Source organism: Cyrtonyx montezumae, unplaced genomic scaffold (genome assembly GCF_038088225.1).
Source record: "Cyrtonyx montezumae isolate F1298 unplaced genomic scaffold, pur_monq_1.0 scaffold_19, whole genome shotgun sequence".
NCBI lineage: Eukaryota > Metazoa > Chordata > Aves > Galliformes > Odontophoridae > Cyrtonyx > Cyrtonyx montezumae.
The window spans coordinates 4631794-4658440 of NW_027071925.1; the positions used below are offsets into that span (position 1 = coordinate 4631794).

Genomic DNA, 26647 nt, shown 5'->3' on the forward strand with positions numbered 1-26647 from the left:
AAACCTATCAGAATTAGAGCAGGAAGGAGCAAACTGGTCACATATGAGGCACACAAAGACTCTGACAAAGCAGGATACTTTCCTTTGTTATGCTGTATCCTTGCAAAGTTTCTTTTATCCAGAGTGATGGAGCTTTGTGAGCTGATGTTGGAACAGGATTCTCTTTCTAATTCTTCGTATTGTCCACATCTCACAATGACAAAAATAAGCAGGTTTTTAGGGGCAGACAGCTTGCAAGGCTGATTCAGTTGGTGAATTTCATACTCTAGGAAAAACCTCCTGAGGCTTCCTGAGACAAAATGGAATTTGATGGTATCTCCCATGAACTGAAAGAGATGGAGCAGCCAGCAACAGAGAGAGAGAACCCTTCCCATACATCTTCAGGAGCTCCTATGGAGGTGTCTACGTTTTCAGTGGGGTTGAATAGCTCCACAGAGCCAGGTATCATCCCATTCCTTATTAACACTACATTACTTAATGCATATCTAGCTTTCTGCCTTTCCAGTCATTGTGAATCCAACTTTAGACATAATTCTACAAAATGTAAGTGTTGTCTTTTTCTATTTTTATTTTTTCTCTTTCTGTTCAGAATCTGCCTTGGAGCAGTTTGGTCAGCTTGCTAGTGAGCATGGTAGCCAAAAATGGGAACAGGAACGCCAGCAGCTTGGAGCTGAGCAAAATGAAACAAGAAGTAATGAAGAAGCAGAAGAAACACAGCTAATTGTCTTGGATCCAGAACATGTGAGAAAACTCCAAATCTTGCTTTTTGCTATTGGTTGTATTTGCATCTATATAGAATGTGTGAGGGAAATTCTAAGCAGTGGATTAGCTGTGTGCTAAAACTAGATGTTTAAAAATAGATTTTGCAAAAGTACTGCCTCCTAAATGTCTGTTCTCAGTATTAAACTCAGGTTCATGCATGAGCAATGCTGTGGGCATATCTTATACTATTTAGTACTCCTGAAAGGCAAGTACTTGATTCAAGAGGGAGTAGTGGATGGGCTCTCAGATGTAGCTCTCCTGATGTTTCTGACTTTCAGATGTTCTTCGTTGTCGCTTTCTGTTGCCAGTGAACTCCCACTGTATAAATTGCTGCAGTGAGTGTAGCTAAATAGGAATCCAAGCCTCCGTGGTAGAGAATACGATCTTTTATTCAGTAGTGGCAGTAGTATTAAGGTTTCATCATCATTTATTTACACAGGTGTGTTAAAATTATCACTGTCACACTCTTTTACAGCCTCTGATGAGAAGATTCCAGACTGCCCTAAAGAATTACCTCACTAAACAGATGGAAAAAGTGGATCTAGAGCTTCGAGAACTGGTAGATAGGAGTATTTTGTTGCCTTCTCACAGCGTCCTGTCCCTGTGCCAGCTGAAATCAGATAACCGATTTGCTCTGGTATTCGCAGAGGATAGCAACAAAGGAGAGCAAAGAACAGAGAGAAGAGCTCGGGGTGATTCTTTATGGAGTGCAGCAGCAGCTGGCCCACCTGCAGAGGGAGCTGGAGAAGAGCCACGACCGTTGTTCTCAGGCTGCCACAGCACGTCGGCAGCTGGAGGAGGAACTGGAGGGCCTCAGGCTGACTTACCAGAAAGTGTGTCAGAACACGGATGATGAACGCAGGAAAGGTGACCGAGGCAGTCCTTGTGACATTTCCCTAATGCAAATCACTTTGAATACAAGTCAAGCACTGGATTTTAGAATACAGTAAAATTCACAGGGAATGATGTGCTCACTGGGGAGTTTCACAGGTACTCCTGTTCTTCACACAGCCGTGTGGCAGCCTCTTCTGGTCTTTCCATTTTATTTGTGCTTAAGTTGTGCTCTTCAAACATAGTTCTCAGTAAAAATATTCTTTCTCCCACCTCCCCAGTTTCTGCAATGCAGACCCAAGCAGAAGACCTGGCCTCACGTCTCTTGTACATGCAGAACATGGATGAGGACATGCATTATAATATCTTAATGATGAAACAGTCGACAAAGAAGGCTGAGGCAGAGAAGATCCAGGCTGAGGTGGAAAAGAAAAAACAGGTATCAAGTAAAAGTGTCTGCTTTTACATAAAGAAATGTGGATAACAGTGATGAATCTTGGAGGAGGTGTTGCCTTGTCAGAAGAAAGGCTGCAATGACAAATGCAGAAAGTGCACGGGGACTTCATTCCCAAATAACTGGAAACAAAACAAAACAAATCAACCAACCCAAGTAAAACAAACACATACACACATAGCACACATACAAAAAAGACCCACACCAGAAAGCAGGCATTTCTAAAAGTGAAGGAGAAGCCACCATGAAGACAGTGGTAGGTACTGCCCAGAGGTTTTCTGCAATCCTTACCGTTGTGAATGCTCTTCATGAAAGCAAAGGGAGACGGGGGAGGAAGGTGGTGAGGAGATACCACTGTTCAAGTGTCAAGGATTATTGCGAGTCAGGGTGAGTTTCACAGGGAAAACTCGACTTCGGAAATGAGCAAGCGTGCTGGTGTGCTGGAGCTCCCTCTGCTGCCTTCTGCTTGCAGCAGGACACACACTGATTTTCAATGCAGGGTTGTATGCTAACAGTTGAAGTAGGGTGGATTGAGATGTTTTCTAACAAAGCATTTTACATAATAAGTTATTAAGATACCCAAATAGTGGAGAGCTATCATAATATAATCTGAACTGACGTAAATAAATGCTAATTCAAAATTTGAAGTATCAATTTACTTGTGTAAATAATAATAATAAAAAAGATAACAAAATCAGCAAAGAACTCTTCATTTTGAAAGTTCTCTTCTGCACTCATGGCAGTCATTCATACCTGAACAGAGAGGCTCAGTAAGAATCAAATCTAATCCATTTGCTCATTCAACCCTGATGCTATGTTGTGGAATATTTAGTTAATGAAGACTGAGATTGTATTGCTCATCCTGAACTGCCTGATTCTGACTCTTTAGGATCTTCTAGTGGAACGCTTAACAAAAAAAGCCTATGAACTACAAGAACAGATTGCTCTGTTTGAAGCTCAGTTTGTGGCCCAGGCAGAGGACACAAAAGTAACTCGACAGGCAGTGAATGAGGTAGGAAGTGCTTTTTTTCCTTTTTTCTTCTGGTTAATATTTCTGTCAGGAGTGACTGACCCCACAGGCTCGTGCTCACGTGATAGCTACAATACTGGCCACAGTTTTATAGTTTGTTCCTGTTTGCTGACATGAAGATATTTCTTTCCTTTGTCCTTAAGAATTGTCTGTAAATCACTTCCCAGCCTGCTTCCTCAGCACTTTTTCTTGAAGACCTATAACTTTTCTGTGCTCTGGTGTGATGATAAATCAGACACTTTACCTGAAGCTATTTCTGCCTGGCATAATATGTAAAAGGTATTATAATATATAATAAAATATGAAAAAGGTATTGCATTGCAAAGTGTATTTGGTTTCTCAACCCAGTATAGGTTCAGCCTGTCTGTATGTCTCTTTCCTAGGCTTGTATGGAGGTGCAGGCTATTAACATGGAGAAGAAGCAGCTGATGTACCACTGGACTAGCAGCTTGGCTGGAGTGAAGCAAAGGGACGAGGCCTATGTTGCTGCACAGGAGCTGCTGAGGTATGGCATCTGAGAAATGTCCCAGGAAAGGCCTCAAATAATTTGGAAAGGAGAGATTCAAAAAGGGGCAGTGTGTGTCTTCTGTGAAGTCTGTTACTGTATGTGCATAATATGTTGGACAAAGCAAGACTAGGGCTCTGGAGTACATAATAAGTAACAGTAATGGCTGAGAATACATTTCTTTGTTACTATTTTTTGATCCACAACACAATTCTCTCTTGAAATGTGGTGTTTTGTTTTCTTTCGTTTTAAGCTGTGTGGCATTTTTTTTAATTTGTATTTTATTCCTTCTGAAGTTTCCTTTACTTTTGCAACATTGCTCAGTATAAATAACTAATAACTAACCCCTGATGTTTATGCCCCTTTTGGTTAAGGTTTTGTGATGCCTTTAGAAATCTTTGGGAAAACTGTCTTACTGTTGTCAAATGAAGCATTTGTTAGATCTGGAGACTTTTAACTTGACTGATTCTGTGAGAACAACAACAAAAATGTTTTTGTATGGTGACATCCTGGTAAGAATGGTAAAGAATGGCAGTGGAGAAAACGAAAGATTTTCCTACATACATTTCCCTTTACATCATAATATATCTATCCATCTTTTGGGAACTCAGCACACTCTGTAACAGTCTCCCTTATACAGGTGGTCATTTGTTGCTGCAGTAGTGTGTTTGAAAGAGCAATTTTAGATGATGTCTCAGCACAAGTCAACCCATGTGAAGTTTTTCATCTTTTTTGCCTCTCCAGCAAGTACAGACGTGACCTTAAGACCATGGAAACAAACATCCACGGCTATACAAAGTCGATCAGGAAGGAGGAGGAGAAGAATGAGATGCTTGTCACTATCCTGAACCGTTCACAGAATGATGCTAACACGACAAAGAAACTGATTGCCCAGTGCCTTTCAAAGCAGGAGGCCTTGAAGCTTGAAGCTAGCACCTATGCTCGTATTCTCCACGAGACAGAGCAGGCTGTCAGTAGGATCAAGATGGTGAGAGGAGTCACTGGGAAGAAAAACGCTTTTGAATTGCACATAAATATTTAATCTCCTTTCCCCAGACAGTTGCAGTGATCCTCTCTGAGTCTTCCCTACCTTTTAGGATCAAGCTGCTCGTCTGAATGAGTTGTTATCCATCGGTAAGGATATAGAGAAAGGAACTGAAGCCAAAGAGCAGATGGAGAGAGAGATCATGGCAAAGCTGCAGGACCAGATGATGTCCAGCAAAATGGAAAAGCACTTCTCACAGCTGGTTGCAAAACTTCATCAGAGAAAAACAGATCTGGTAGAGTATGTTTTCCATTTGTGAGTGAAACAGGCCACAATCATAGCCTAGAGTGATATCTTGCAAGTGTGTTTTGTCAGTATCTTTGCTTCTCCAGCTCTGCAATTGAAGCTTTCTTGGGTTTTTGACCCCAGTTTTGCTCATCCAATGGTCTTACTGCATGATGTTGGTGAAAACAAATTGTTGGCCAAAAAGGACTGACACATAACCTACTGTTCTTTCTTTAGTTCAAAAAATGATGAATGATTCTACGCAATGTTACACATTCTTACATCTTGGCAGAAGGCTGGACATTCTGGGTATTCTGCATTACCTCTATTAGTGCCTGTGTTGCACAGTAAAATGCAGAGACAGTGGGCTTGAAAAAGACCAGACTGTAACTGTGTGTGGTGCAGGATGGACAAAAGTAGTAGACATTCACGAAAACTGTGTTCCTAACTCGAGCAATAGACATAGTCACTCTTTCTGGTTAGTGTAGTTGTTGTTAAGTGAGAAATGCATTGTCAGGTATGTTGGAGAAGGTACAGTATGTCCTACTACTGTTAGCCAAGTGTCTAGAGACATCTGGGCTGGGAATATAGTTGCAGGAGTCATCAGCATGGTCTCTTGCAGGGTTTGGGGATGTTTACACTTCTTGATGTTTCTCTACAACCTTATGGCAGAGGTAAACATTGATATCTCCTGTTAATAGTTGGGTAAACAAAGGTACAATCAAGGTATGCAACTTGCTTACAGCTTGTAGCACACTGGGTGTAGAATCTGAATTCCCCAATTCCTGCTCTTTGATGAACAGGCATTATAAATCAGTGACTTGCTGCTGGTGATACTAACTTGTCTCCTGTCTACTACTAGGAGCTGCATTTTTCCAAGGTTGAAAATGATATGACCCAGGCTGTCCTGAATGCAACTCAGACTAACTGCAGGCTGACAGTCCTCCAAAAAACACTGTGCGAGCTGGACAAGGAAATAAAAAACATCCATGATCTAATCAGCCATAGTGAAAGTGAGATAGCAAAGTGCAATTTCCTGATTGAGAGCAAGCAAAGGGTCATCTGGCAGTACAAACAGAAGTTGGAGGTGCTTCTTTCTCAGCAGAGGGTATGTACATTTGTATTTCAGTCCCAATTTGATCTTAATTCTTTGTGGTGGCCATAGATGTCCTTGATAAATGTAACTGTGTGTGTGTTCCATAGTTAAAACTTCCAAGCATCAGTATGGTAATTCAAAAGCAGCACTAGTTAATGGGACTGATTCTATTTGTCCATCAGTTCTTAATGCATGCAAAGAGGAGCTAGCAGTAGGGAATTGTTATGCAAGGAGGGTGTGCCTAGTGATAGACAAGGGGAGAATGGAACAGACAGTGACTTAATTTAATTGGGAGTTGGCCCCACTTGGATGATACCCAGATCTGTCCCTGATGCTCTGAACTGGAAGTTCGTTATGGATGCCAGTGTGAGAATTAGTCCTGAGGCATACACTCTGTAAACTTCTGAATGTCCAGGAGTGCCTGTTGTTAGCACCCTCTCACTGCAGAACCTGAGGATCTTGAAGGATTCTGTTGCATTTATTCCCATGAGGTCATAACATTCCTATTAGTGCCATTCAACTCACGGGAAACAGAAGGGAGTTAGGCATTTTGGTAGCTGAACTGCCTTCTTCAGTGGTGCTATAAACAAGTTCTCCAGAACCTTCCATCTGACTGATCCCAAACCTTGCTGTTGTACAGGGACAAGAATTGGGACCTCTGGAAATTGAGATCAACAAGCTGACCAAGCAGATAGAAGAATGTAATTCCGAGGTGATGACGCTGCAGAAGTGCTGGCTCAATCTGCAGAAAGAGCTGCTCAAGCTAACCCATGAGCAGGAGGACCAGCTCACCTCCTTGGATATGTTAAAGAAACAGATCACAATAATGCAGCAGAAGAAAGTCCGCACTGAAAGTAATTCCCTAACTCTTTCTTAAAGCATTTAGCCATGAATGGAAGTAAGAAAAGGGAGCAAAGCTTCAAGGCACTGTGTTAGTCCTTCACCAAAGAATGCCTTCAGTGCTCACATCTGTGTGTGGGCAGGAATGCTCGTGGCTCAGAACTACACAGTGGGGCTAAGAGCCAGGCAGCTCCTGCTGTTTTGTTTGTTATATTTCCTAAAATGATCAGTCTGCTGCCTTACCTGACAAGGTTCAACCCAGAGTGGCCATGTCATGAGTTCTGTGCCTTTATCCAAAACTTTTAAATAGTTGGCAGGCAAATGTTCCCACAGATAGCATTTTCCTTGGCCTAACCCAGCTCCTTTTCACAGCAGTAGTCTCTATTGCAAGCTTTATCTGATTTTTTGGGCTGCGTGGAAAAGTTTTTTGGCTGGGTTTGTGGCACTGAGGTGGCTCCATGTGCAGGGCTGTCTGCTCTGACAGCAGTTTGGTATGACTTGGATGGATTCAACCTGGTGCTCACAGGAATTTTACATTCCTTTTTCTGTTCACATGCAGATGAAATCCAACAGGAAATAAAAGAGCAGAAAGACCTTGAACGTCACATGAAGAGCATATCCAGTGACTTGATAAAGCTGAATGTGTTGATCAAGAAGAACAACAACAGCTTCACAGAGCTGCAGTATGGCAACATTATCACAGAGAATGAGTTTATACACTCTCTCAAGGTACAGAAGCTCCCGTGGTATTGTCACACTGTGCTTTTGAGAGATCTGTACAGCAGGTGGCCCAGAGGAAAGTAGCTTTGTGCTACAAAACAGTATGGCTAAGTGGAAATTACACAGTTATGCACAGAAAGAGCATCAATTTCTTTATTGTTTAAGGATGATGACTCTTTATCACACAGCAGAAACTGGTCAGGTATGCTAGTCGTGGAGTATAAGAAACAGACAACCAAAAGGGATACGCAGATCAGAGATAAGCAGTGATGCTGTCAATCTTTCTCAGACTGACAAATTCGTATTGTTTTACATTTCCCAAACCCAGGCAGCAGAAAAAGAATCAATTGAGCTGCAGGAGAAGCACAGCAAATTGACTGAGGAGAAGCAAAGGCTCTTAAACAGCGTGGTGGAAGCAGAGTAGGTACCAGTAAGTTTCTTGCTTAATGCCACAGTCTTAGAACTATTGTATAATTGCCCGTGTTACCTTTTTTCTCCAGTCACCAAACTCAACCAGCACCTGTAAGTTTGCATCTGTCCTTCTGGGAAAAGATGAAAGGAGTTTAATGAATTCTTGGAATGCAGAAAGGTGCATTAGCTGTCCCTGGAACCAGCAAGAGCTGAGAGGATATTGGTTTTAATGATTCCAGCACACTTGTTCTGGATGTCACAGTGATCTGTTATTAACTCAATGCCAGTGTGCTGCACTGGGCAATTAATTGGGCTCCATCAGTCCTGTCAGTCTGGGCTTGCTTGTTTTCAGTCATCATGACAGTTTATAAATTGCAAAGCTTCCTGTCTGACTTCACGCTGCCACTTTTCACGTCCTGTGTGCAAACTTTTAGGTTGTTCTGTGCCTCAGCAGCGTGCTGCCACTGCTGCACAAAGAGCATTCTCTCTGTTGTTTACAAAGGCTCTCCTTTCCCTTTTTGTCACTGAAGGCATCAAATCATGCTGTGGGAGAAAAAGATCCAGCTGACAAAAGAGATGCGCTCGGCAGTGGATTCTGAGAGAGAACAAGGTGAAATCCAAGCCATGAGAGCAGAGATTCACAGAATGCAGGTAAGCCACTGGTGAAAAGAGCTGAAGAGGAGAGCTGCACATGGTGATCTGGAGTTGCTGAAACATAAGGCAGGAGATGAGAAATACTGTTGAGAAGTGGCATCTTCAAGGGCATGACAGCATCTTAGCACCCTGCAGCTACATTGAATTAAATCTGTTCAGCATGTGTGCGCTTGGTGCAGTTCTTGTGCAAGCTATGTAGTGTGCTGCAGCAGGATTTAGAAATACCCATGGTTGTTTTATTTTTTTTAATATCATCTTATTTTGTGACCCCAATTTATAAGCAAAGAAATGCTGATTACTAAATACTGCATTGTCTTAATCACTGGTTCCAGAAGTCTTCTGGCAAAGCAGCTCTTCCTTTCGTTCCCAGGGTATTTCTGCTCTTCTGTTTTTGCTGTTGCTAATGATTTTCAGTGAAACATGATACAGATTCAGATACGCTGGTAACTGAGCCAGCCCCCTTTGCCTTCTAGCTCCACATAGGGCAAACCAGGTTTGCATTCAGAATTTGGCTTACAAAGGCTCATGTGTCACACAGATCTGATGTGTCTTGTTGGGATGTGCCATGCAGAAGACTTCAATTAGGCCATTTGTAACCATTTGTTGTTCTTGGTCTACTTTCTATTTTGACAAATGGCAGGTCCGCTATGGCCAGCTGATGAAGCAGCAGGAGAAGATGATTCGTGACATGGAGGCATCTGTTTCTCGTAGAGAGGCCATAGCAATTCGTGGAGAAGGTCAGAGCAAAACAGATAAGAAATGTATCACCAAGAGCAACTTGTGCCGCAAGAAAGAGGAGCTGAGAAAGAAGATTGCTGAAACCCAGAAGGTGAGCAAGTACAGCTGGGCTGCACGAGTTGACATGGCTAACATTTGCCCTGCAGTTAGCACTAGTGAGCCCTTAGCACAGGTGTGTGGGGTGTCAGTACACAGACATGGGCACGGCCCTGCACGGAGGGCAGGCTTTGGGAGCTTGTTTTGTAAAGCTGTGAAGATCGCCTAGCTGCTGGCAGGGCAGCGTGAGAAACAGAAATGTCCTTCACTCAGTGTAATCACTGCTCTGCAGTAACTAAAACACCACTATGTCATCCGTGTTATTTTCATCCTAAATCCAAAACATAGCACCGTGCCACCTACTGTGAAGAGAGAGAACTCTGTGAGCCCCAAACCAGGGTGCTGGGAGTGCAGCTGAACTCAGGGACCAGAATCCATCGCCTGCCTTTTCCTTCTTACTAGAATGCTCAAGACTGCAACAAAATTATCCTGGAGCTGGAGAGCACCCAAGCATCCCTTAGTGCCAGCTTGCTGGAAAAGCAACAGGAAATGTGCATGCTGCAGACTGAGTCCCACAGCCTCGATGCACACGCACAATGTCTAAGGAACAGAAAGCGATGGGTGAGTGGGGCTGCTTTCTTGCTGGGTGCAGGTGAACTAGAACCTGCTGCCTCCTTGTGCTGCCAGCTCCTGTCTCCTCATCTCATTATCTCGAGCTGGATGGATTTTAGCAGCACTTTAAGGTAGCTCAGCATGTTCTGGGGACAGTCCTGAACTGACGCTATGGGTGTGCTCTTGGTGAGGCAGCATTCACCTGAATCACAGCATCACAGAGTTGTAGGGGTTGGAAGGGACCTCTAGAGACCATCGAGTCCAACCCCCCTGCCAAAGCAGCTCCCAGCCCAGGCTGCACAGGTGGGCATTGAACATCTCCAGGGAAGGAGACCCCACCACCTCTCTGGGCAGTGTTCCTGGGAACCACTGTGTGACAGCTTTATGGGGACAGGGTGAGAACACTGCTGATTTGAGAGCCAGCTCAAGGCCTTGAATAACATCCTATGAAATGTTAAGCATGTGAAACCTTGTCCTGGCAAGGATCCTGGCATCTCCTTGTACGCACGGGTATTTCTGTGGTTTATGGAATGCTGTGCTGTCCCTGTATGTCTACAAAGCTCAATATGAAGGTGCCCTTTCCTTCTTAAGAAGCCCCTTCTGTGCTGTGAATCGTGTTGTTCTCTCTGCCGCGTGCAGCCTGCTATCAAAGCAATTCCCATGATTGCTTCCTTCAGAACCTTCTGGAGATTGTGGCCCATCAGACACGCCAGAAGCATCTGCAGGCGCTGAAGGAAGGGAAGTACACAGCCCTGTGCAGCTCCGAGCAGGCCTGCAGAAACGAGCAGCAGAAGCTGCAGGAGCGGCTCCGTGCTGTCGGGGCCGCTGTCCGCCAGGTCGAGCAGGAGCAGCCGCAGCACTGCCCGACTCTGCAGTGGCTCAGGGAGTGCCTGCAGTCCGTCCTGGGCTCGCAGGAAACCTGACCAGAGAGATGTGGGAACCAGGAGAGGTCGGTAGAGGTTTCACAAAGAAATGGTTTTGGTTTTTAAGAAATAAATAATTAAAATGATGCATATCCTCCCTGAAGACGTACTACTGCAAAGCGCGTGCCGTTTTATTTCCCTCCTTACGTTTCACGTCTTTCGTTTTACGACACGGGGCCGTCAGTTCCTCCGGGGACCGCGGGCTGAGGGAGCTGCGGCGCTCCGGAGAGGAGAGCAGGAAGCGGAGCTCCGGGAAAGGCGAGCGGGGCCCGGAAGGAGCGGGGCCGTGGCCGCGGCCATGGCGGTGCGCTGGGCCGCGCTCCTGGCGCTGCTGCTCCGCTCGCTGCCCTCCGCCCGCAGCTCCGCCTGCGCGGTGCCTCCGGACCACCGCTTCGACTGCGGCCCCGAGCGGCTGCTGGCGCGGGCGGGCTGCGAGGCGCGGGGCTGCTGCTACGCTCCCTCCGGCCCCGGAGGCGGCCGCGGTCCGCCCTGGTGCTTCTTCCCCCGCGGCTACCGCAGCTATCGGGCGGACAACGTGACGGCCACGGCCGAGGGCTACACGGCCCGGCTCCGCCGCGTGGTGCCCAGCTTCCTGCCCGCCGACGTGGGCACGCTGCGGCTGGACGTGGCTCTGGAGACCGAGAGCCGCCTCCGCTTCACGGTGCGCCCGGCGCTGCCCCGACCCCCGCCCGGCTCCCTCCGCCCCGGCCCCGCTGAGCCCCTCTGTCCCCCGCAGCTCCGCGATCCGGCGCGGCAGCGCTACGAGGTCCCCGTGGCCGCTCCGCGGACGAGCACCCGCGTGGCCGACGCTCTGTACGGGGTGCGGATCCTCCGGGACCCCTTCGGCATCGTCGTGTTCCGGCAGCCCGACGGGCGGGTCCTGTAAGTGCGGATCCCGCGTGCTGCCCCGTGCCCGGTGCCGCGCCCCGGCTGCACGCCCCGCTCCTCCCCGCAGGCTCGACACCAGCGTCGCCCCGCTGTTGTTTGCGGACCAGTTCCTGCAGATCTCCACCTCCCTGCCCTCCCGTTTCGTTTCTGGGCTCGGGGAGCGTCTGACGCCGCTCATTCTCGACACGGCCTGGACCAAAGTCACGCTCTGGAACCGGGACATGGCGCCCGCGGTACGGATGGGGCCGAGCGGTGCTGGGGTTGGGAGTTTGGGTGGGCGTTGGGGTCACAGCTGAGCCCCGTGCTCTGCTCCAGCCCCAGGTCAACCTCTATGGCTCCCACCCCTTCTACCTGGCGCTGGAGGATGGCGGCTCTGCTCATGGCGTCTTCCTGCTCAACAGCAATGCCATGGGTGAGTGCTGCCGGGCACGGGGCAGCACCGGGACCGCCCCTCCTCTGACCACTGCCCGCACCCCCAGATGTTCTCCTGCAGCCCAGCCCGGCCCTGACCTGGCGCACGACGGGCGGCATCCTGGACTTCTACATCTTCCTGGGCCCTGACCCCCAGAGCGTGGTGCGGCAGTACCTGGACGTCGTGGGTAGGACGGCGCAGCGTGGCGATGGGGTGTGGGTGCTCACATGGAGGGCCCCGCTAACCATCACCCTCCTGCCTGCAGGGTTCCCCTTCATGCCCCCGTACTGGGCGCTGGGCTTCCACCTGTGCCGCTGGGGGTACTCCTCCAGCACCAGCACCCGGCAGGCTGCGGCCAACATGTCGGCAGGACGCTTCCCTCTGGTACGTGGCAGTGGGTGTGGGGTGGTTGAGGGCACCGTGTGGGGCGGCTCCTCGCTGAGTGCTGCCCTGCAGGACGTGCAGTGGAACGACCTGGACTACATGGATGCCAAGAGGGACTTCACCTTCAACAAGGAAACCTTCAGGGATTACCCCGACATGGTGCACGACTTCCACCAGCGCGGCCTGCGCTACGTCATGATCGTGGTGAGGGACATCACCTGCTTGCCTCGCTGCTTGAGCCCTACCCGGCTCTGGTTTGGTGGCAGTTTGGGATTTATTTGTACGTTCCCTGTCCTCGCTGCTGACACCCTGACTTGGTGCCCTGCAGGATCCAGGCATTAGCAGCTCGGGGCCGCCCGGCACCTACCGGCCCTACGACGATGGACTGAAGCGAGGAGTGTTCATCCGCAACGCCTCGGGGCAGCCGCTCATCGGGAAGGTGTGAGGGGCACAGCTCTGTCCCGGAGTATGGGGCTCTGGGGGGGCCGTGTGGAGTGGTGAGAGGGAGGGGAGCACCCGGGGGGCCCCGAGGGATGCTGGGGATGGGGACGGAGATCTGCCTGGCACTGCTCCTCCTGCAGGTGTGGCCGGGCCCCACGGCCTTCCCAGACTTCACCAACCCTGAGACGCATGAGTGGTGGTACGACATGGTGAAGGACTTCCACGAACAGGTGCCCTTCGACGGCATGTGGATCGTGAGTGGCCAGTGCAGCTCCCTGAGCACCCCATCCCCTTCCCCACACTCCCCCAGCTGTAGGGGCTCCTCCATGCCTTCCCCAGGACATGAACGAGCCGTCCAACTTCGTGGAGGGCTCCCAGGATGGCTGCCCCGACACCAGCCTGGAGAAGCCCCCGTACGTGCCAGGTGAGCGGCGCTGGGGGTGCTGCTGTGCTCTGTTGGCAGCCCCCAGCTCACCCTCACCTCCCCATGCAGGTGTGTTTGGGGGCCGCCTGCGAGCGGGCACCATCTGTGCCTCCAGCCAGCAGCACCTGTCCTCCCATTACAACCTGCACAGCCTGTACGGGCTGACCGAGGCCATCGCCTCCCACAAGTAAGGCCCTCTGGGTGGGAGCTGGGGATGCCGGTGCCGTCAGCGTGGGAGTGTGGGCTCGGATTTGGTTGGGGATGCGGGGAGCAGAATTGGGGGGGTGGTTTGCAGCTGTGCCCCTAGCTCAGCCCCAGTCAACCCTGCAGTGCCCTGCTCAGGGTGAGGGGCACGCGGCCCTTCGTCATCTCACGCTCCACGTTTGCGGGACATGGCCATTACGCGGGGCACTGGACAGGGGATGTGGAGAGCAGCTGGGAGCAGCTGGCCAGCTCCGTGCCAGGTGGGCTGCGGGGCCGCACCCCCCTTCTTCCCTCTGGGGCCATGCAGGCATCCCCGTGCCTCACTGAACCACCGCTGTGCATCCCACAGAGGTGCTGCTCTTCAACCTCCTCGGGGTTCCGCTGGTGGGCGCTGACATCTGCGGCTTTGCGGGTGACACATCTGAGGAGCTGTGCGTGCGCTGGACCCAGCTGGGCGCCTTCTACCCCTTCATGAGGAACCACAATGATCACGGGAACCGGGTGAGCACGGAGCCGAGGCCGCGTCCCCATCCATCACTGCCGTCCCCGCACTGCCTGAGCTCCCTCTTCTCGCAGCCACAGGAGCCCTACGCCTTCGGCCTGGCTGCACAGGATGCCATGAGGAGGGCCCTCCGCCTCCGCTACTCCCTCCTGCCCCACCTCTACACCCTCTTCCACCGGGCACACGTGGCTGGGGACACGGTGGCACGGCCGCTGTTCCTCGAGTGAGTGCCGGGTGGTGGGTTTGGGATGGGCTCTGCTGTGGTGCTGCCCTTTCACTCCTCCCCAGGTTCCCCAAAGACCCCAACACATGGAGCGTGGACCGCCAGCTGCTGTGGGGCGCGGGGCTGCTTGTCACCCCGGTGCTGGAGCAGGGACAGACCAAAGTTAGTGGCTATTTCCCAGCCGGGACGTGGTACAGCTTCACAGGGGTAAGTGCTGGCTTGAGGTGGTGTGTGCCTTCATCCATCCCACCCCAACATATGGCCTGTGAGCTGTCCCCAGAGCTGTGACACTTGCATCCCTTGTGGCAGTCTGAGGGCTGTGACGCTCTGCTGGGATCCACATGGATGAGCTGACCCCCAGGACATGTCCTGTCTTCTTATTTAGGACTCAACCATCCACAGCAAAGGGCAATGGATCCTCTTAGCAGCCCCTCTGGACACCATTAACGTGCATGTCCGAGCAGGGCACATCCTGCCCTTGCAGGTGAGCTTGCTCTGCATGATATCCCAGTGACAATATGACCCAGTCACGCCGGGGCTGTGCGTGGTGTTGGGGCAGGGCCTGGGTCTGACCCCAAGCCCCCAGGAGCCCGCGCTGAACACGGCTGAGTCCCGCAAGAAGGGGATGACCGTGATGGTGGCCCTGACACCGGACGGCTTTGCCCGTGGGGAACTGTTCTGGGACGATGGGGAGAGCTGGCAGAGCTTTGAGAAGGGAGACTGCACCGAGATCCTCTTCCTGGCTGCACGTGTGAGTGTGGGAGGGGGCTGGGTGAGGGGGGGCACTGGGACACCTTCATCATACCGAGGTCCCCAGGGTGAGCCCGAGCATTGCTGCTCACAATGCGGTGCCGGCAGTGGTGGTTGGGGTGAGGAATGGGTGCCTGGGGGGGGGCAGGGGCACGGGGTGACCTTCCCTGTCCCTGCAGGGTGCCGTGCTCAGCCAGATCCTGCGGGCAGGCGGTCACCTGGATGGGATCCTGCTGGAGGCCGTCACTGTGCTGGGTGTCCCCAGCGCTCCACAGCGAGTCCTGGCCAACGGCGTCCCCGTGGAGGACTTCTCGTACCGCAGTGACACCCAGGTGAGCGCTGCTCCTCCTGGAGGGGGCCTGAGCCCTGGGATGGGGCTGATCCTGCCTTTGCCTCCCCAGGTGCTGCACATCCCTGTGTCGGTGCCGATGTGGGAGCAGTTTGTGGTTGCTTGGTCCTGAGCAGATGACCGACCTGAGTGCCACTGTGCCATTGTGCTTCGAATCCATCCGTCTCTTTCGAAGCAGTGCTGCCTCTTGCCCATGTATTGCAGCTGCTGTGCCTGAGCCTGGCATCCTTGTGCTGAAATGAACTCATGGGAGGGGTAGGAATGGGACTTGCACAAGCAGGCATGCAGAACTTGAGGGGATAGGGAAAAACTCACCGACAGAATGGGAAAAAAATAAGTGCCTTCTGAGACAGCAGCCTGTCAGTGTGACAGGTCTGGGATTCTCACTGGGTGTAGGACAGGAGTCCCTTCTGCACATTGGGCTGTGGTGGTCAGTGTCTGCTGGGCTGCTGGGTGCAGTCTGGAGCTGTTCCACGAGGGCTGGGAGTGGGATGGGGGCCTGGGGAGAAATACTGTGAATAAAGAGTGGTTGTTTGCTCCCAGCTGTCGGTGTTGCTGCAGCAGTTTGGCACAGCCCCAGCCCTATCTGCCATCAGCTCTCAGACCTCCCCAGGGGGCACCGTGGCTCCATCCCCAGCATTTGGGAACTCAGGAGCTGCAGGGTTAAACCAACAGCCCGGCCCCACAAAGAGCAGGAGGGTTCCTTGGGCACAGGGAACAGGCACAGGCAGGGACGTGCTGAGCCCAGCTACCCCACACAGCTCTCCACCAGAAGCTTTATTGAGTACCAGTTTGGCTTGACAGCTCCTCAGTCTGAGCAGAGCTTCAGGCCAGGCCTTGCTGGTGGAGCAGCTCACAGCTCGTTGTGCAGCGGCTGGCACTGCGGGCTCAGCCTCTCCTCCAGGACAGCATCAGGGGCACACACCCAGGGGTCCCCCGTGTCCCACTGCCACTTCAGCAGCTGCAAACGCAGCATCTGGAAGACAGTGGCATAACGTGGGTCGGGGGCCAGGTTGTGGCTCTCGGAGGGGTCCTGGCTGCAGTCAAAGAGCTCCCAGCGGTCCCGGTAGTAGTACTGGTGCAGGGTCTTGTTCCAGTGCGTGGGCTGCCCGGCCCTGGTGCGGTTCAGCAGGTCTTGGAACGTGGGTGAGACGTAGAAGTCCTGGTCAATGGGGAAGGGCATCTTGTAGTTGAGGTTGTGGATGAGGCGGAACTGGCGGTGCTGGATGGCACGCATGGGGTAGTACATGGTCGCCTCGTGGTGGCTCTGGCTGCTGAAGGTGGTGGCCCAGGGCTGCTCTGACTGCAGTGCTGGTAGGAGAGATTTGCCCGTGAGCTGCACCTGCTTTGTGCCAAAGATGCTGTACGAAGGGTAGGGGATGGAGAACCAGTCCAGAATGGTTGGTGTGAGATCTGCAGGTGAAGAGAAAGAGAGGGGGCTGGCACCCATGGCAACAAACTCAACCCCGGAGAGGGTCAGAAGTGCTCATCCCACCCATGCTGGGGTGGCTGCAGCACGGAGATGCAGCACAGGGCAGGGAACTGGCACAGCTCTGCTCCCTCCCTGCAGGCAGCACTTACCCAGGAGGCTGGCAAAGGCTGAGCTGACTTGGCCCCAGCGCCCGGGGTGCTCCGGGGAGGAGAGCAGCAGGGGCTCAGCTGTGCCGGACCGGTAGAGGTTGGTCCTGCCCCCAGGGAAGGGGATGCCATTGTCAGAGGTGTAGATTACCAGTGTGCTGTTGAGGACACCAGCATGCTGCAGCTCCTCCAGCACCAGCCCGATCCCTGTGGGCGACAGGCAGAGCTGGGCAGCTGCAGGACAGAGCTGACAGCAGTGGTGATAAAGACATGGGCTCTCCAGCTTGATGCAAGCATGAAGCTGCTTTATTTAATTCTATTCCGTTCTATAGCAATCTATTTCATTCCTCTCTTAATACACACAGCGGAGTTTTTATACCTTTTCAGCTACAGCAATAGTATTCATGTGACTGGGCTATATTGTTTAATCATTACTAAGTAACATTGTTTTTAATCAATGACCTGTTCAAACAAACCACATCGTACAGAATGCTCTCTTATCTCTCCTTCCTTCAGGATCCTGTTTTCCCTACAGATCTACACCAGTTGTTACAAGCTGAGCAGTACTTCCAGTCCTGCTCTCTGACTGTATCTCCACACAGAGCTCTGGCCCCACACCCCTTACCTTGGTCCATGCGCCCGATGGTGGTGTACTGGGCTGCCAAGTCCTCCCGGGCAGCTGGAGTGTCTGGAACAAAGTGAGGGACCTGCATGGAGAAAGGGGAAGTGGTGTGTGGGGCCCTGGGATGGGTGGCATTGGCACAGCAGGGCTGGCAGCCAGTGTGCAGCCCCCTTCAGCCTCACAGCCCTCACCTGCACGTCCTCTGGACGGTAGAGCTGTGGTTTCCAGTCAGGGATCCATCCCATGCCACTCTCCCCATTGCCAAATTTCTCACAGAAGGCCCCATACTGGGGCTGGGAGTGCCCGCAGCGGTGTGGGTCATGGAAGGCGACGTAGAGAAAGAAAGGCCTGGACAGGCAGTGGAGCTGGGCATGGCCCACATCCCCCTGGTCCCTCCTGTCAGAGCCCCCCCATCCCCCCGTCCCCCTGCAGGGGGCTCAGCACTCCCAGGCACACAGGGCCTCATCCCACCTCACATCCTGACTCTGGAGGAAGCGCCGGACGAGAGCTTTGATGCGGGTGATGTTCCTCCCCACCTGCAGCACCGAACTGTTCTCCTCCGTGTAGGCGAAGTCAAAGGGGTACACGGCCTCAGGCCCAACGTGCTTCTTCCCAATGATCCCTGCAGAACACACACGTGTGCTGTGCCAGGAGGAGAGGGGCACGATGCTCTCAGCCCTTCCTTCCCCCCCGGGGCTGGTGCAGAGGTTCTGCTCCACCACCGCTGCTGCCCCGATCCCTGCTGCCATATGCAGAACCCCTTCCACGCATGGTCAGAAAATAGGACCTGTTTGGGACTGTGCTGCCCTGGTCACAGTGTGTGTGCCAGCACTGGAGCAGCAAGCAGCCAGGGGAGGTCTGGTGCCAGCACGAGGCTGGGAGCCAGGAAGCAGCACGAGAACACGAGTGGAAGCACTATGGGGGCAGGGAAAGGAGCAGAGCAGGGGCACCAACAAAGCCAGCAGCAAGCAGGGCTGCAGTGAGTGAGGGGCAGCGTTCTGCGCCCCCTCTGTGCCGGACCCCCACCTGTGCGGACGTTGGCTTGGCGGAGCAGCCGTGGCAGGCTGCGCACGGCGTCGAATGAATTGAAGTGATGCACGTCCTGGTGCAGCCCGTACATCCCATTCTGGTGCTGCAGACGGAGGAAGGCCGCGTGGTGGGACGATGCCCAGCGGCCTGAGCCCCAGAACAGCCTGGCTGTGCACGCCACGGCCGCAGTGCCGGGCAGGGGGTGCCCACCTGGGGCAGCCCGGTCAGCACGCTGGCCCGGCTCGGTGAGCAGCTGCTGACGGAGGTGAAGGCGTTCTGGAAGAGCAGACTGCGCCGTGCCAGCGCGTCCAGGTTGGGCGTCCGGATGGCAGAGTTGTTGTAGGCACCGCTCTCGAAGCCGCCATCGTCCGCTGCGGGGACGGGAGCGCGGGGTGAGCCCGGTCCGACCCTAACCCCGCGGGCAGGGTGAGGGGGGGGGAGCATCCCACGGCCGACGGCATCACCCCGCAGCTCAGCCGCGTCCCGCGGGCACTCACCCAGCAGGAGCAGCACGTTGCGGGCGGGGGCCCCGTCGAGCCGGAGCGCGCCCAGCAGCAGCGGCAGCGCCCAGGCCCGCATGACACCCGCACCGGTACCGGCGGGGCACGGCGGCTGTGGCCCCTCCTCCGCTGCAGTCACATGAGCCGGCCGGAACGGCTCAGATCCGGCCCGGGCGGGGCTCCCCGCCGGATGCGGTGCTCCGGGCTACCGGGAGCGTCGGGAGAAGCGGGGCGGCCCGAGGGCGGAGCGGACCCCGAAGATGCCGTGAGCACCCGCTGAGCCATGTGGGGCGTGCGGGGACCCGGGCAGCGCTGGTGGCAGCGGGCGGTGCTCAGGAGGCTGCCCGTGCTCGGCTGGCTGCCGCGCTACTCGCTGGCCTGCCTGCGGCTCGACCTGACCGCCGGTGTCACCGTGGGGCTCACGGTGGTGCCGCAGGCGCTGGCGTACGCCGAGGTGGCCGGGCTGCCCGTGCAGGTGGGTGGCACTGCCCCGAGCCCTGCCCGTGGGGACCCGCGGGATGGAGCGGGCAGGGCGGAGGGGGACGGCCGGGAGGGTCCAGCAGCGCTGAGCACGGGCACAGGTGGCATAGAGTCATAGGATCACGGGATGGTTGGCGCGCAGGGACACCCACAGCTCCATCAGTGCTCAGCATCCATCCCCTGACCGTGGCGGTCTGCAGGGATGGGGCACCGCCGCCTCTCTGGGCAACCTGTGCCACTGCCTCACTGTCCCTGGTGTAAAAACACATCCTTATATCCAACCTGAGTGCTCCCTTGTCCCCGTGCAGTACGGCCTCTACTCTTCCTTTGTGGGCTGCTTTGTGTACTGCCTCCTGGGCACAGCCAAGGACGTGACGCTGGGCCCCACCGCCATCATGTCCCTGCTTGTCTCGTCCTACGCCTTCCATGACCCTGCCTACGCTGTGCTGCTCGCCTTCCTGTCCGGCTGCATCCAGCTGGCCATGGGGCTCCTGCACCTCGGTGAGATGCCTGTGCTGTGTGCTCGTGTTCTGGGGATGTGTCCTGCGGTCGCTCCCTGCCCTGTGCTCTCTGTGCTGCTGTCACTTGTCACAGCTCCATGTGCACCCCGTGCTCCCCATCAGCGCCAGCAGAGCACCTAGTGCCACTCACTCATCCCATGCAGGTTTCCTCCTGGATTTTGTTTCCTGCCCAGTCATTAAGGGCTTTACGTCGGCTGCTTCCATCACCATTAGCTTCAACCAGGTCAAGGTAGGGGCTCGGCTCTGCCCCACACCCACCCCCTGTCCTGGAGCCGTGCTGTGCTCAGCAGCAGGCTCTTCTGGAGCTGCAATGCTTCCTTTGTGGTTAACCGAAATCAGACCCGGGGCTGCGGTGTGAGGTTGTGTGAGGAAGCAGGGGACAGGGGCTGGTGTGAGCACCCTGGGATGGGCTGGAGGCCTCTCAGGACCCAGGGGCTGAAAGAGAACTGGAGCATCCGTGGGGCTGCCCAGGGGGTCTGTCCTGCCTGCGTGCTGGAGCTCAGGGAGGTGAGCTGGGCTGGCTGTGTGTGCTGGGCTTGCACAAGGCTCTGTCTTTCTGCACAGAACATCCTGGGGCTGCGGGGGATCCCTCGGCAGTTTTTCCTGCAGGTGTATGAGACGTTGAGGAGAGTCAGGGAGACCAGGTCAGCACCATCCCTGGGCCTTTGCTGCTCTCAGGCTCTGCTGCTTCACTGCACGCCTCTGGTCACCCCTTGGATGGTTTCTCAATCCCTGCCCAGCACTGTGACATGAGGGCTTATTCTCTGTTCTTCCCATTTTTTCTGGAAATTTGAAGCTGGGGATGCATGTGGGCTCCTAAAGGAGGGGGATAGTGCAAGCTTGTCCTGTTTTCTGCTCCCTGTTAGGATTTTGCAATGGCATACCCTTGGAACTGTGTGTCTGCCACAAGTCCTCCCCCAGTTACTGTTGGCCCAAGAGGGGAGCTCCCAGGTTTCACTCATTGCTTTGCAGTGGGGAGAAGAGGTGACAGATCCGGCTGCACGGATCCTGCCCATCACAGGGGTCCTCCTTCCCTGTTCCCAGAGAGCCCACAAGTGGTGGGGGGGGGCAGCTGCACCTGCAGCGAAGTGATGCGTTTTGCTGGCGGTGCCACATCCCTTCAAGGCAGCAGCCCTGACACATCCCATTGCAGGGTTGGGGATGCCGTCCTGGGGCTGGCCTGCCTGGCTGCCCTCACAGGGCTGCGGGCCATGAAGAGCCGCCTGCACCCCACTGCCCACACGGAGCCACTGCCTACCAGGGCCAGCGTCCTGCTCGTCCGGAGCTGTGCCACTGGTGCGTTGCCCCCTGCTCTCCCAGGACCTCGCTGCTCAGATTTCCCCCTTTGCCCCGGGTTTTCAGGGCTGTTCTCTTCCCGCAGCACGCAATGCCCTGGTGGTGCTGGCTGCTGGCCTGGTGGCATACTCCTTCCAGGTGAGCGGCTCCCAACCGCTCACACTCACCGGCAGTGTTCCCTGCGGGCTCCCCCCATTCCACCCACCTCCCTTCTCCAAGGCTCTCCCCAATGGCACTGTGCCCTTCAGCAGGATGGTGCAGGTGGGTGCTGGGCTCTGGGGCTGCCTCGTTAGCAGCCTTGGGGCTGCGGGTCGCCCCTCTGTTCTGATGCTTTCCATTCTCTTCTGCAGGACATGGGAGCCGGGCTGGCCGTGGTCCCACTGGTGGGTGTGCTGGAGACTGTTGCCATTGCCAAAGCCTTTGGTACGGCTGCAGTGGGCTGGAGGGGGCCCTCAGAAGGGCTGGGGGCTGAAGGGACATCGCTGTTTCCATGGGGGCTGTGTGCTGAGTGCTCTGCGCTGTGCTGCTCTCCTTGCAGCCTCGCAGAATGATTACAGGATCGATGCCAACCAGGAGCTTCTGGCCATGGGTAAGGATGTGGGGCTCGTAGGGATGGGTGCTCTCTGGAGACAGTGGTGACACAGACTGAGCTGTGCACCCACAGCCCCTCTGCTTTGCAACTGCAGGCACTGCCAACATCCTGGGCTCCTTCTTCTCCTCGTATCCCATCACAGGAAGCTTCGGACGGTGGGTGTATGGTGGGACGTGCCCTGGGGGGGGCACAGAGACCTCGGGCAGAGGCTGTGTGGTGCTGGCAGTTCCTGGAGCCCATGCCCTGGCCCCCAGCAGCCCACAGTGGCAGCGAGGCAGGCACATCACGCAGCTGCTTCACCCCACAGTGGGTGGGGGGCACCAGGCTTCCCAGCACCCCTCCCAGTGAGGCCTGCCTGGGGGCTGTGCAGCAGCAGGAAGGAAAGCGCGTGGCTCTGTGTTTCAGGACAGCAGTGAACGCACAGACAGGGGTCTGCACCCCCATGGGGGGGCTCGTCACAGGTAGTGCCCCTCATCCTGCAGCTCCTAGCCTTGGAGAGCCCCAGTACATGGCGGTGCTGTGGCTGAGACACCATCACTGCCCCGCAGGCACCCTGGTGCTGCTGTCCCTGGCCTACCTCACCTCACTCTTCTGCTACATCCCCAAAGCGGCGCTGGCAGCTGTCATCATCTCCGCCGTGGTCCCCATGTTTGATGCCAGGATCTTCAGGACGCTCTGGAGGGTTAAGAGTGAGGGCACAAGTGGGGCGGGTGATGCCCGGACTGGGTGAGATGGGGTGGTTCAGTTGCGGATTCAGAAATGCCAGAGCCCTTCCCAGGGGCTACATGTCCACAGCCTGGGGTTTTTCCTTTTGCCCACCCAGTGACTCTCTCTTCATCTGTGCTGCCAGGTCCTAGAATCGGAACATGGTTGGGTTGGAAAAGACCCCTCCAGCCCCACCCCTGCTGTGGGCTAATTGTCCCCACCAGCTCAGGCTGCCCAGAGACCATCCTGGGGCACCTCTAGGGACACACTTCTCTGGACAACAGTGCCAGGGCCTCACATCTGACCTAAATTTCTCCACTTTTATCTTAAAACCATTCCCCTGGAGACCAGAATTGGGTTCTGGCACACCAGAATGCTGTGTTACCTCTCTAGTTTCTGCTGCACTGCCCTCTGCTTGTTCTCTGCTGGTTACCTACCCAGCACAAAGGTTCTGGTGGACAGAGGATGAAGCACAGCTGAGCCTGGGGCTATTTCTTTTGCAGGGCTGGACCTTGTTCCCCTCTGTGTGACATTCCTGCTTTGCTTCTGGGAGGTGCAGTATGGCATCATGGCTGGTGTACTGGTCTCAGGCATCCTCCTGCTCTACCCTGTGGCCAGGCCCCCGATCAAGGTGGGCTTACACCCTGCTTGGGCTCCCTGAGAGCACTGAGGAGTGGTGCAGGGCCCTGTCCTGCTCCTGCCCTGTCCTGTGTCACCAGCTAGCTGTCAGCACAGCCCAGGGTCTTGTTCCAAGGAGCACAAGAACAGCAGCACACAAGGCAGGAGAGTGAGGCATTGCTCCCTGATCCTTGGGTGTGTGCAGGGGGGTGTTCTGTGTTTGCCCAGCAGGAAGGACAGTGGCTCACTTTGTCACATGTGCCACTTCCTGACTCAGGGCAGACCTCAGCCCACTGTGGCTCTGCCCTGTGTGCCTCTTGCAGGTGTTGGAGCAGGGCGTGCTGCTCGTGCAGCCAGGGAGCAGCCTGCACTTCCCCGCCACTGACCACCTCCGAGACATCATCCGTGACCGAGCTCTGGCAGGTACTGCACTCCTCAGCCATCAGATGGAAGTGGGAACCCCCAGTGCCTCCCACACCACTTCTGGGGGAGCTGAGTCCTGACCAAGTGCAGCTTTGGGCTGCCTGATCTGCAGGTCTGTGTCCCCTGGGGCACCTGCAGTGCTCGTGGGAAATGACCACACGTTGTCCCAGCAGCGTCCCCACCGTGCTCTGTTGTCCTGGACTGCCACCACGTCAGCAGCATTGACTACACGGTGGTGGTGGGGCTGGCTGAGCTGCTGCAGGACCTGCACAAGCACGGCATCCCGCTGGTGTTCTGCAGCCTGCAGGTATGTGGGTAGCTGGGCACAGCCCCAGCCCTGCCAGCACCATCCCAGGTCCCACATCCTGGGAACGGTTGGTGCAGAGGGCTCAGCCTTCCTTGCTCCAGGGTGAGCCCTCAGCTTGCAGCAGCCCATGTGCAAAGCACAAATGTGCATCTGCTACTAGCATCCTCATCTCAGAGAGGGGGAGGCTGCAGCCTCTTGAGCTGCACTGTAGGGTGGTGGGGAAGGGCTGCATCCCCTACACAGCATATGTGCTGCCCTGAGCTGCCCAGAGAGGCTCCTGGCACAGAGCTCCCCAGCTCCAGTTTCTCTGTCCCCAGGACCCAGTTCTCCAAGTCCTGCTGGCCGCAGACTTGGAGGGATTCCTACATTTTCCCAGCTGGGAGGAAGCAGGTGAGGCTGCAGTGAGATGCTGTCCAGGCTGCTGGAGCAGCAGGAGCCTGCAGGGAGCCGGGGCAGTGAGGCTGAGCACTGGCTTAACCCTGCCTTGCTTTTTCCCTTTCCTCATTCAGAGCGCTGTGGTGAAGTGGAGCTTGGGGGCAGTGGGGCAGCCCCTGCTGACATCACCAGTGGGAGCACAGTGCTTCCTGTGGGGCTTATCCAGTGAGGCAGAGTGGTGGTGTGGGGCTCGCTCCAGGCCGTGTCCCTGTGCCCCAAGAGCTGCTCCTGATGGCCCCAAGTGTCTGCACAACCCCATGCCCGTGAGGGCAGAGACGTAGGGACTGAGGAGCATCCTGATGGAGAGGCACTGAGATCCTGCTGCCGGGATAAAGTCACCCCCTCCAGGTTTTCCCTGTCCTGGAAGAAGCCGCCTTTTAAAATGAGATGTTTTATTTCTGGAGCCTTTTCTTACTCCGATACACTTCAGAGAAGTGAAGTCTTTGAGCTCTGACACACAGATGTGCGTTTCAAGGACACCGGGGCTGCCTTGCAGCCCAAGGCCGTGCTGCAGCTCGCGCTGTCGGGAAATTAAAGCATCGGTTGTGTCCTCCTTAGCGATCCCTCTGCTCTGTGTGGTTTTCTATGGGGCTCTGTGAGCTGGGCACTGCCTGGCACAGGGATCAAGGGAAGAGCAGTTGGCTGACCCCTAGTCAGGGGTACGAGAAAACGGGAACCCCCGTGCCTGACTCAGCACATCTCTTCCTTCGGGGAAAGCTGGCGTGCGGGAAGGAGAAATGGACCTCCTTTTCTTGATACAGCTGATCACAGCCCAAGGAAACGAAAGCGAAAGCCGCTGTGCTGCCCGCTGCTCAGCTCCCGCACGCAGCACAGCTCCCATCGGTCGAAGGGCGCGGTGACATCGCGGTGATATCGCGACAGCCGCAGCAGCGCCGGGCGCTGAGCGTTTCCCAGCGCTGAGTGGCTCACGTCCGTCCGTCCGTACCCCCGAGGTGAGCTGTACCCCATGGGGGGGTGTACATCCGCGGCCCCGGAGGAGGGACGCGCGGCCGGGGGTGGGGGGGGACAGCGGTCGGGGACAGAGCGGACTCAGTGGGGTTGGGGTCTGCGGGAGTTGTTGGGGGATGTTTTTTGGGACGACTCCGAGGCGGCATTAAGCGGGATGGGTTTGGGGGGCTGAGCGGAACCGCTCGCTCTCCGCAATGCTCTGCTCGGAGCTCCCGACCCGGTCGCACTGGCCGGCACGGGGAGCTGCGGGAGCCGCCCCGGAGGAGGTGTCCGGAGCCGTCCGTCCCCATCCCGCCTCCCCCACTCCCCGCGCGGCGTGGATTGGCCGGGAGCGGCCCGGGGGGCGGCGGCGGTGACGTCCCGCGGGGAAAACTTGGTGGCACGGGGCGGAAAAACGAAACTTCTCCGGGGACGGCGGCGGAGCGGGTGCGTTGCGGAGCTCGGTGCCGTCGGTGGGTGCCGTCGGTGGGTTCTGGGAACGGGGCAGCGCTCCGGGCTGGGCCGGGTAAACGGGACGATCCGAGACGGGACCGTAGCGCTACGCGACTCCCCGGGCATCCTGCTCGTCCCGGTACATGGCTCATGAGTCCATGGCTCATCCCGGTTCTCCCCGCGGTGCACCCCGGCCGTACCGGCACCTCCTCAATGTCCACCTCCCCCTTTCTACAGCACTCCGCTGTCCCCTCCCCTCCTGTCCAGTGTCCCGGCCTCCAGCTCCTCCATCTCCCTCGGTTTTTATCGCGGTGCTTTCGCTCTCCCCTGCCGTTCCACTGCCCGGTGCCTTTGGCAGCGGTCCCGGTCCGGTCCCGGTGCCACGGACCGGGCACCGCAGGCAACCCCGCCCCCCCCCCCCAGCCCTCACCTAACGGGCCTCATTAACATTCTGCCCGCCCTTCGCCACGCCATTGGCCCAAGCGTTTCCCTCATTTGCATATCCGGAATGGAGAGGGGCGAACCAGAGCCTAGCTGCGAACGGAGTGGGCGGGGCATTGAGGTTCCTTTGCATATAGACCGCGCTTTACCGCAGAAGTGCAGGTGCAGGGCTGCCCCTCCCCCCCCCGGTACCCCTCAACATGGACCCTGGGGTGCAGGAAGGATATACGACAGAGATCC

General features: G+C 55.5%; 5 protein-coding genes across 6 annotated transcripts in view; 4 read left to right on the forward strand and 1 right to left on the reverse strand.

Annotated features, from left to right (window-relative positions):
• Positions 1-36: 36 nt before the first annotated feature.
• CCDC40 (coiled-coil domain 40 molecular ruler complex subunit) lies at positions 37-10892 on the forward strand. Its single transcript, XM_065735335.1, has 17 exons — positions 37-441; positions 590-741; positions 1238-1321; positions 1410-1629; positions 1875-2032; positions 2937-3059; positions 3461-3582; positions 4327-4570; positions 4680-4862; positions 5715-5960; positions 6589-6802; positions 7348-7517; positions 7837-7928; positions 8450-8570; positions 9214-9402; positions 9810-9968; positions 10637-10892. The coding sequence occupies exons 1-17, from the start codon at positions 300-302 to the stop codon at positions 10880-10882; spliced, it is 2865 nt and encodes a 954-aa protein (XP_065591407.1). The 5' UTR covers positions 37-299; the 3' UTR covers positions 10883-10892.
• Positions 10893-11171: 279 nt separating this feature from the next.
• Positions 11172-16160, forward strand: GAA (alpha glucosidase). The gene is made up of 19 exons (XM_065735312.1): positions 11172-11543; positions 11619-11764; positions 11838-12003; positions 12086-12182; positions 12250-12369; positions 12448-12566; positions 12639-12770; positions 12895-13005; positions 13148-13261; positions 13347-13431; positions 13501-13618; positions 13762-13895; positions 13985-14136; positions 14212-14360; positions 14426-14567; positions 14746-14844; positions 14947-15111; positions 15290-15442; positions 15512-16160. Exons 1-19 carry the CDS (start codon positions 11181-11183, stop codon positions 15569-15571), a joined length of 2625 nt encoding a protein of 874 aa, XP_065591384.1. The 5' UTR covers positions 11172-11180; the 3' UTR covers positions 15572-16160.
• A 152-nt stretch (positions 16161-16312) lies between these two features.
• Positions 16313-19499, reverse strand: SGSH (N-sulfoglucosamine sulfohydrolase). The gene is given in 9 exon segments (XM_065735316.1): positions 16313-16872; positions 17041-17244; positions 17663-17744; positions 17851-18007; positions 18131-18281; positions 18686-18791; positions 18899-19059; positions 19186-19395; positions 19398-19499. Coding segments are annotated over 9 exon segments (1707 nt in total). The 5' UTR covers positions 19474-19499.
• Positions 19412-24832, forward strand: SLC26A11 (solute carrier family 26 member 11). 2 transcript variants are annotated; one of them, XM_065735314.1, is made up of 16 exons: positions 19412-19663; positions 19977-20169; positions 20333-20418; positions 20754-20833; positions 21343-21485; positions 21571-21746; positions 21836-21908; positions 22024-22074; positions 22172-22232; positions 22483-22538; positions 22626-22766; positions 23286-23413; positions 23724-23823; positions 23994-24130; positions 24448-24520; positions 24640-24832. In XM_065735314.1, exons 1-16 carry the CDS (start codon positions 19472-19474, stop codon positions 24732-24734), a joined length of 1785 nt encoding a protein of 594 aa, XP_065591386.1. In that variant the 5' UTR covers positions 19412-19471; the 3' UTR covers positions 24735-24832. The 2 variants fall into 2 exon arrangements, with proteins under 2 accessions (XP_065591386.1, XP_065591387.1); XM_065735315.1 differs by having other exon boundaries at positions 23997-24130.
• Positions 24833-25917: 1085 nt separating this feature from the next.
• RNF213 (ring finger protein 213) overlaps positions 25918-26647 on the forward strand; it is a 47646-nt gene continuing 46916 nt past the window's right edge. The window contains exon 1 of the mRNA XM_065735317.1: positions 25918-25986. The gene's annotated coding sequence lies outside the window, so the exon portion shown is untranslated. The remainder of the gene's footprint in view (positions 25987-26647) is intronic.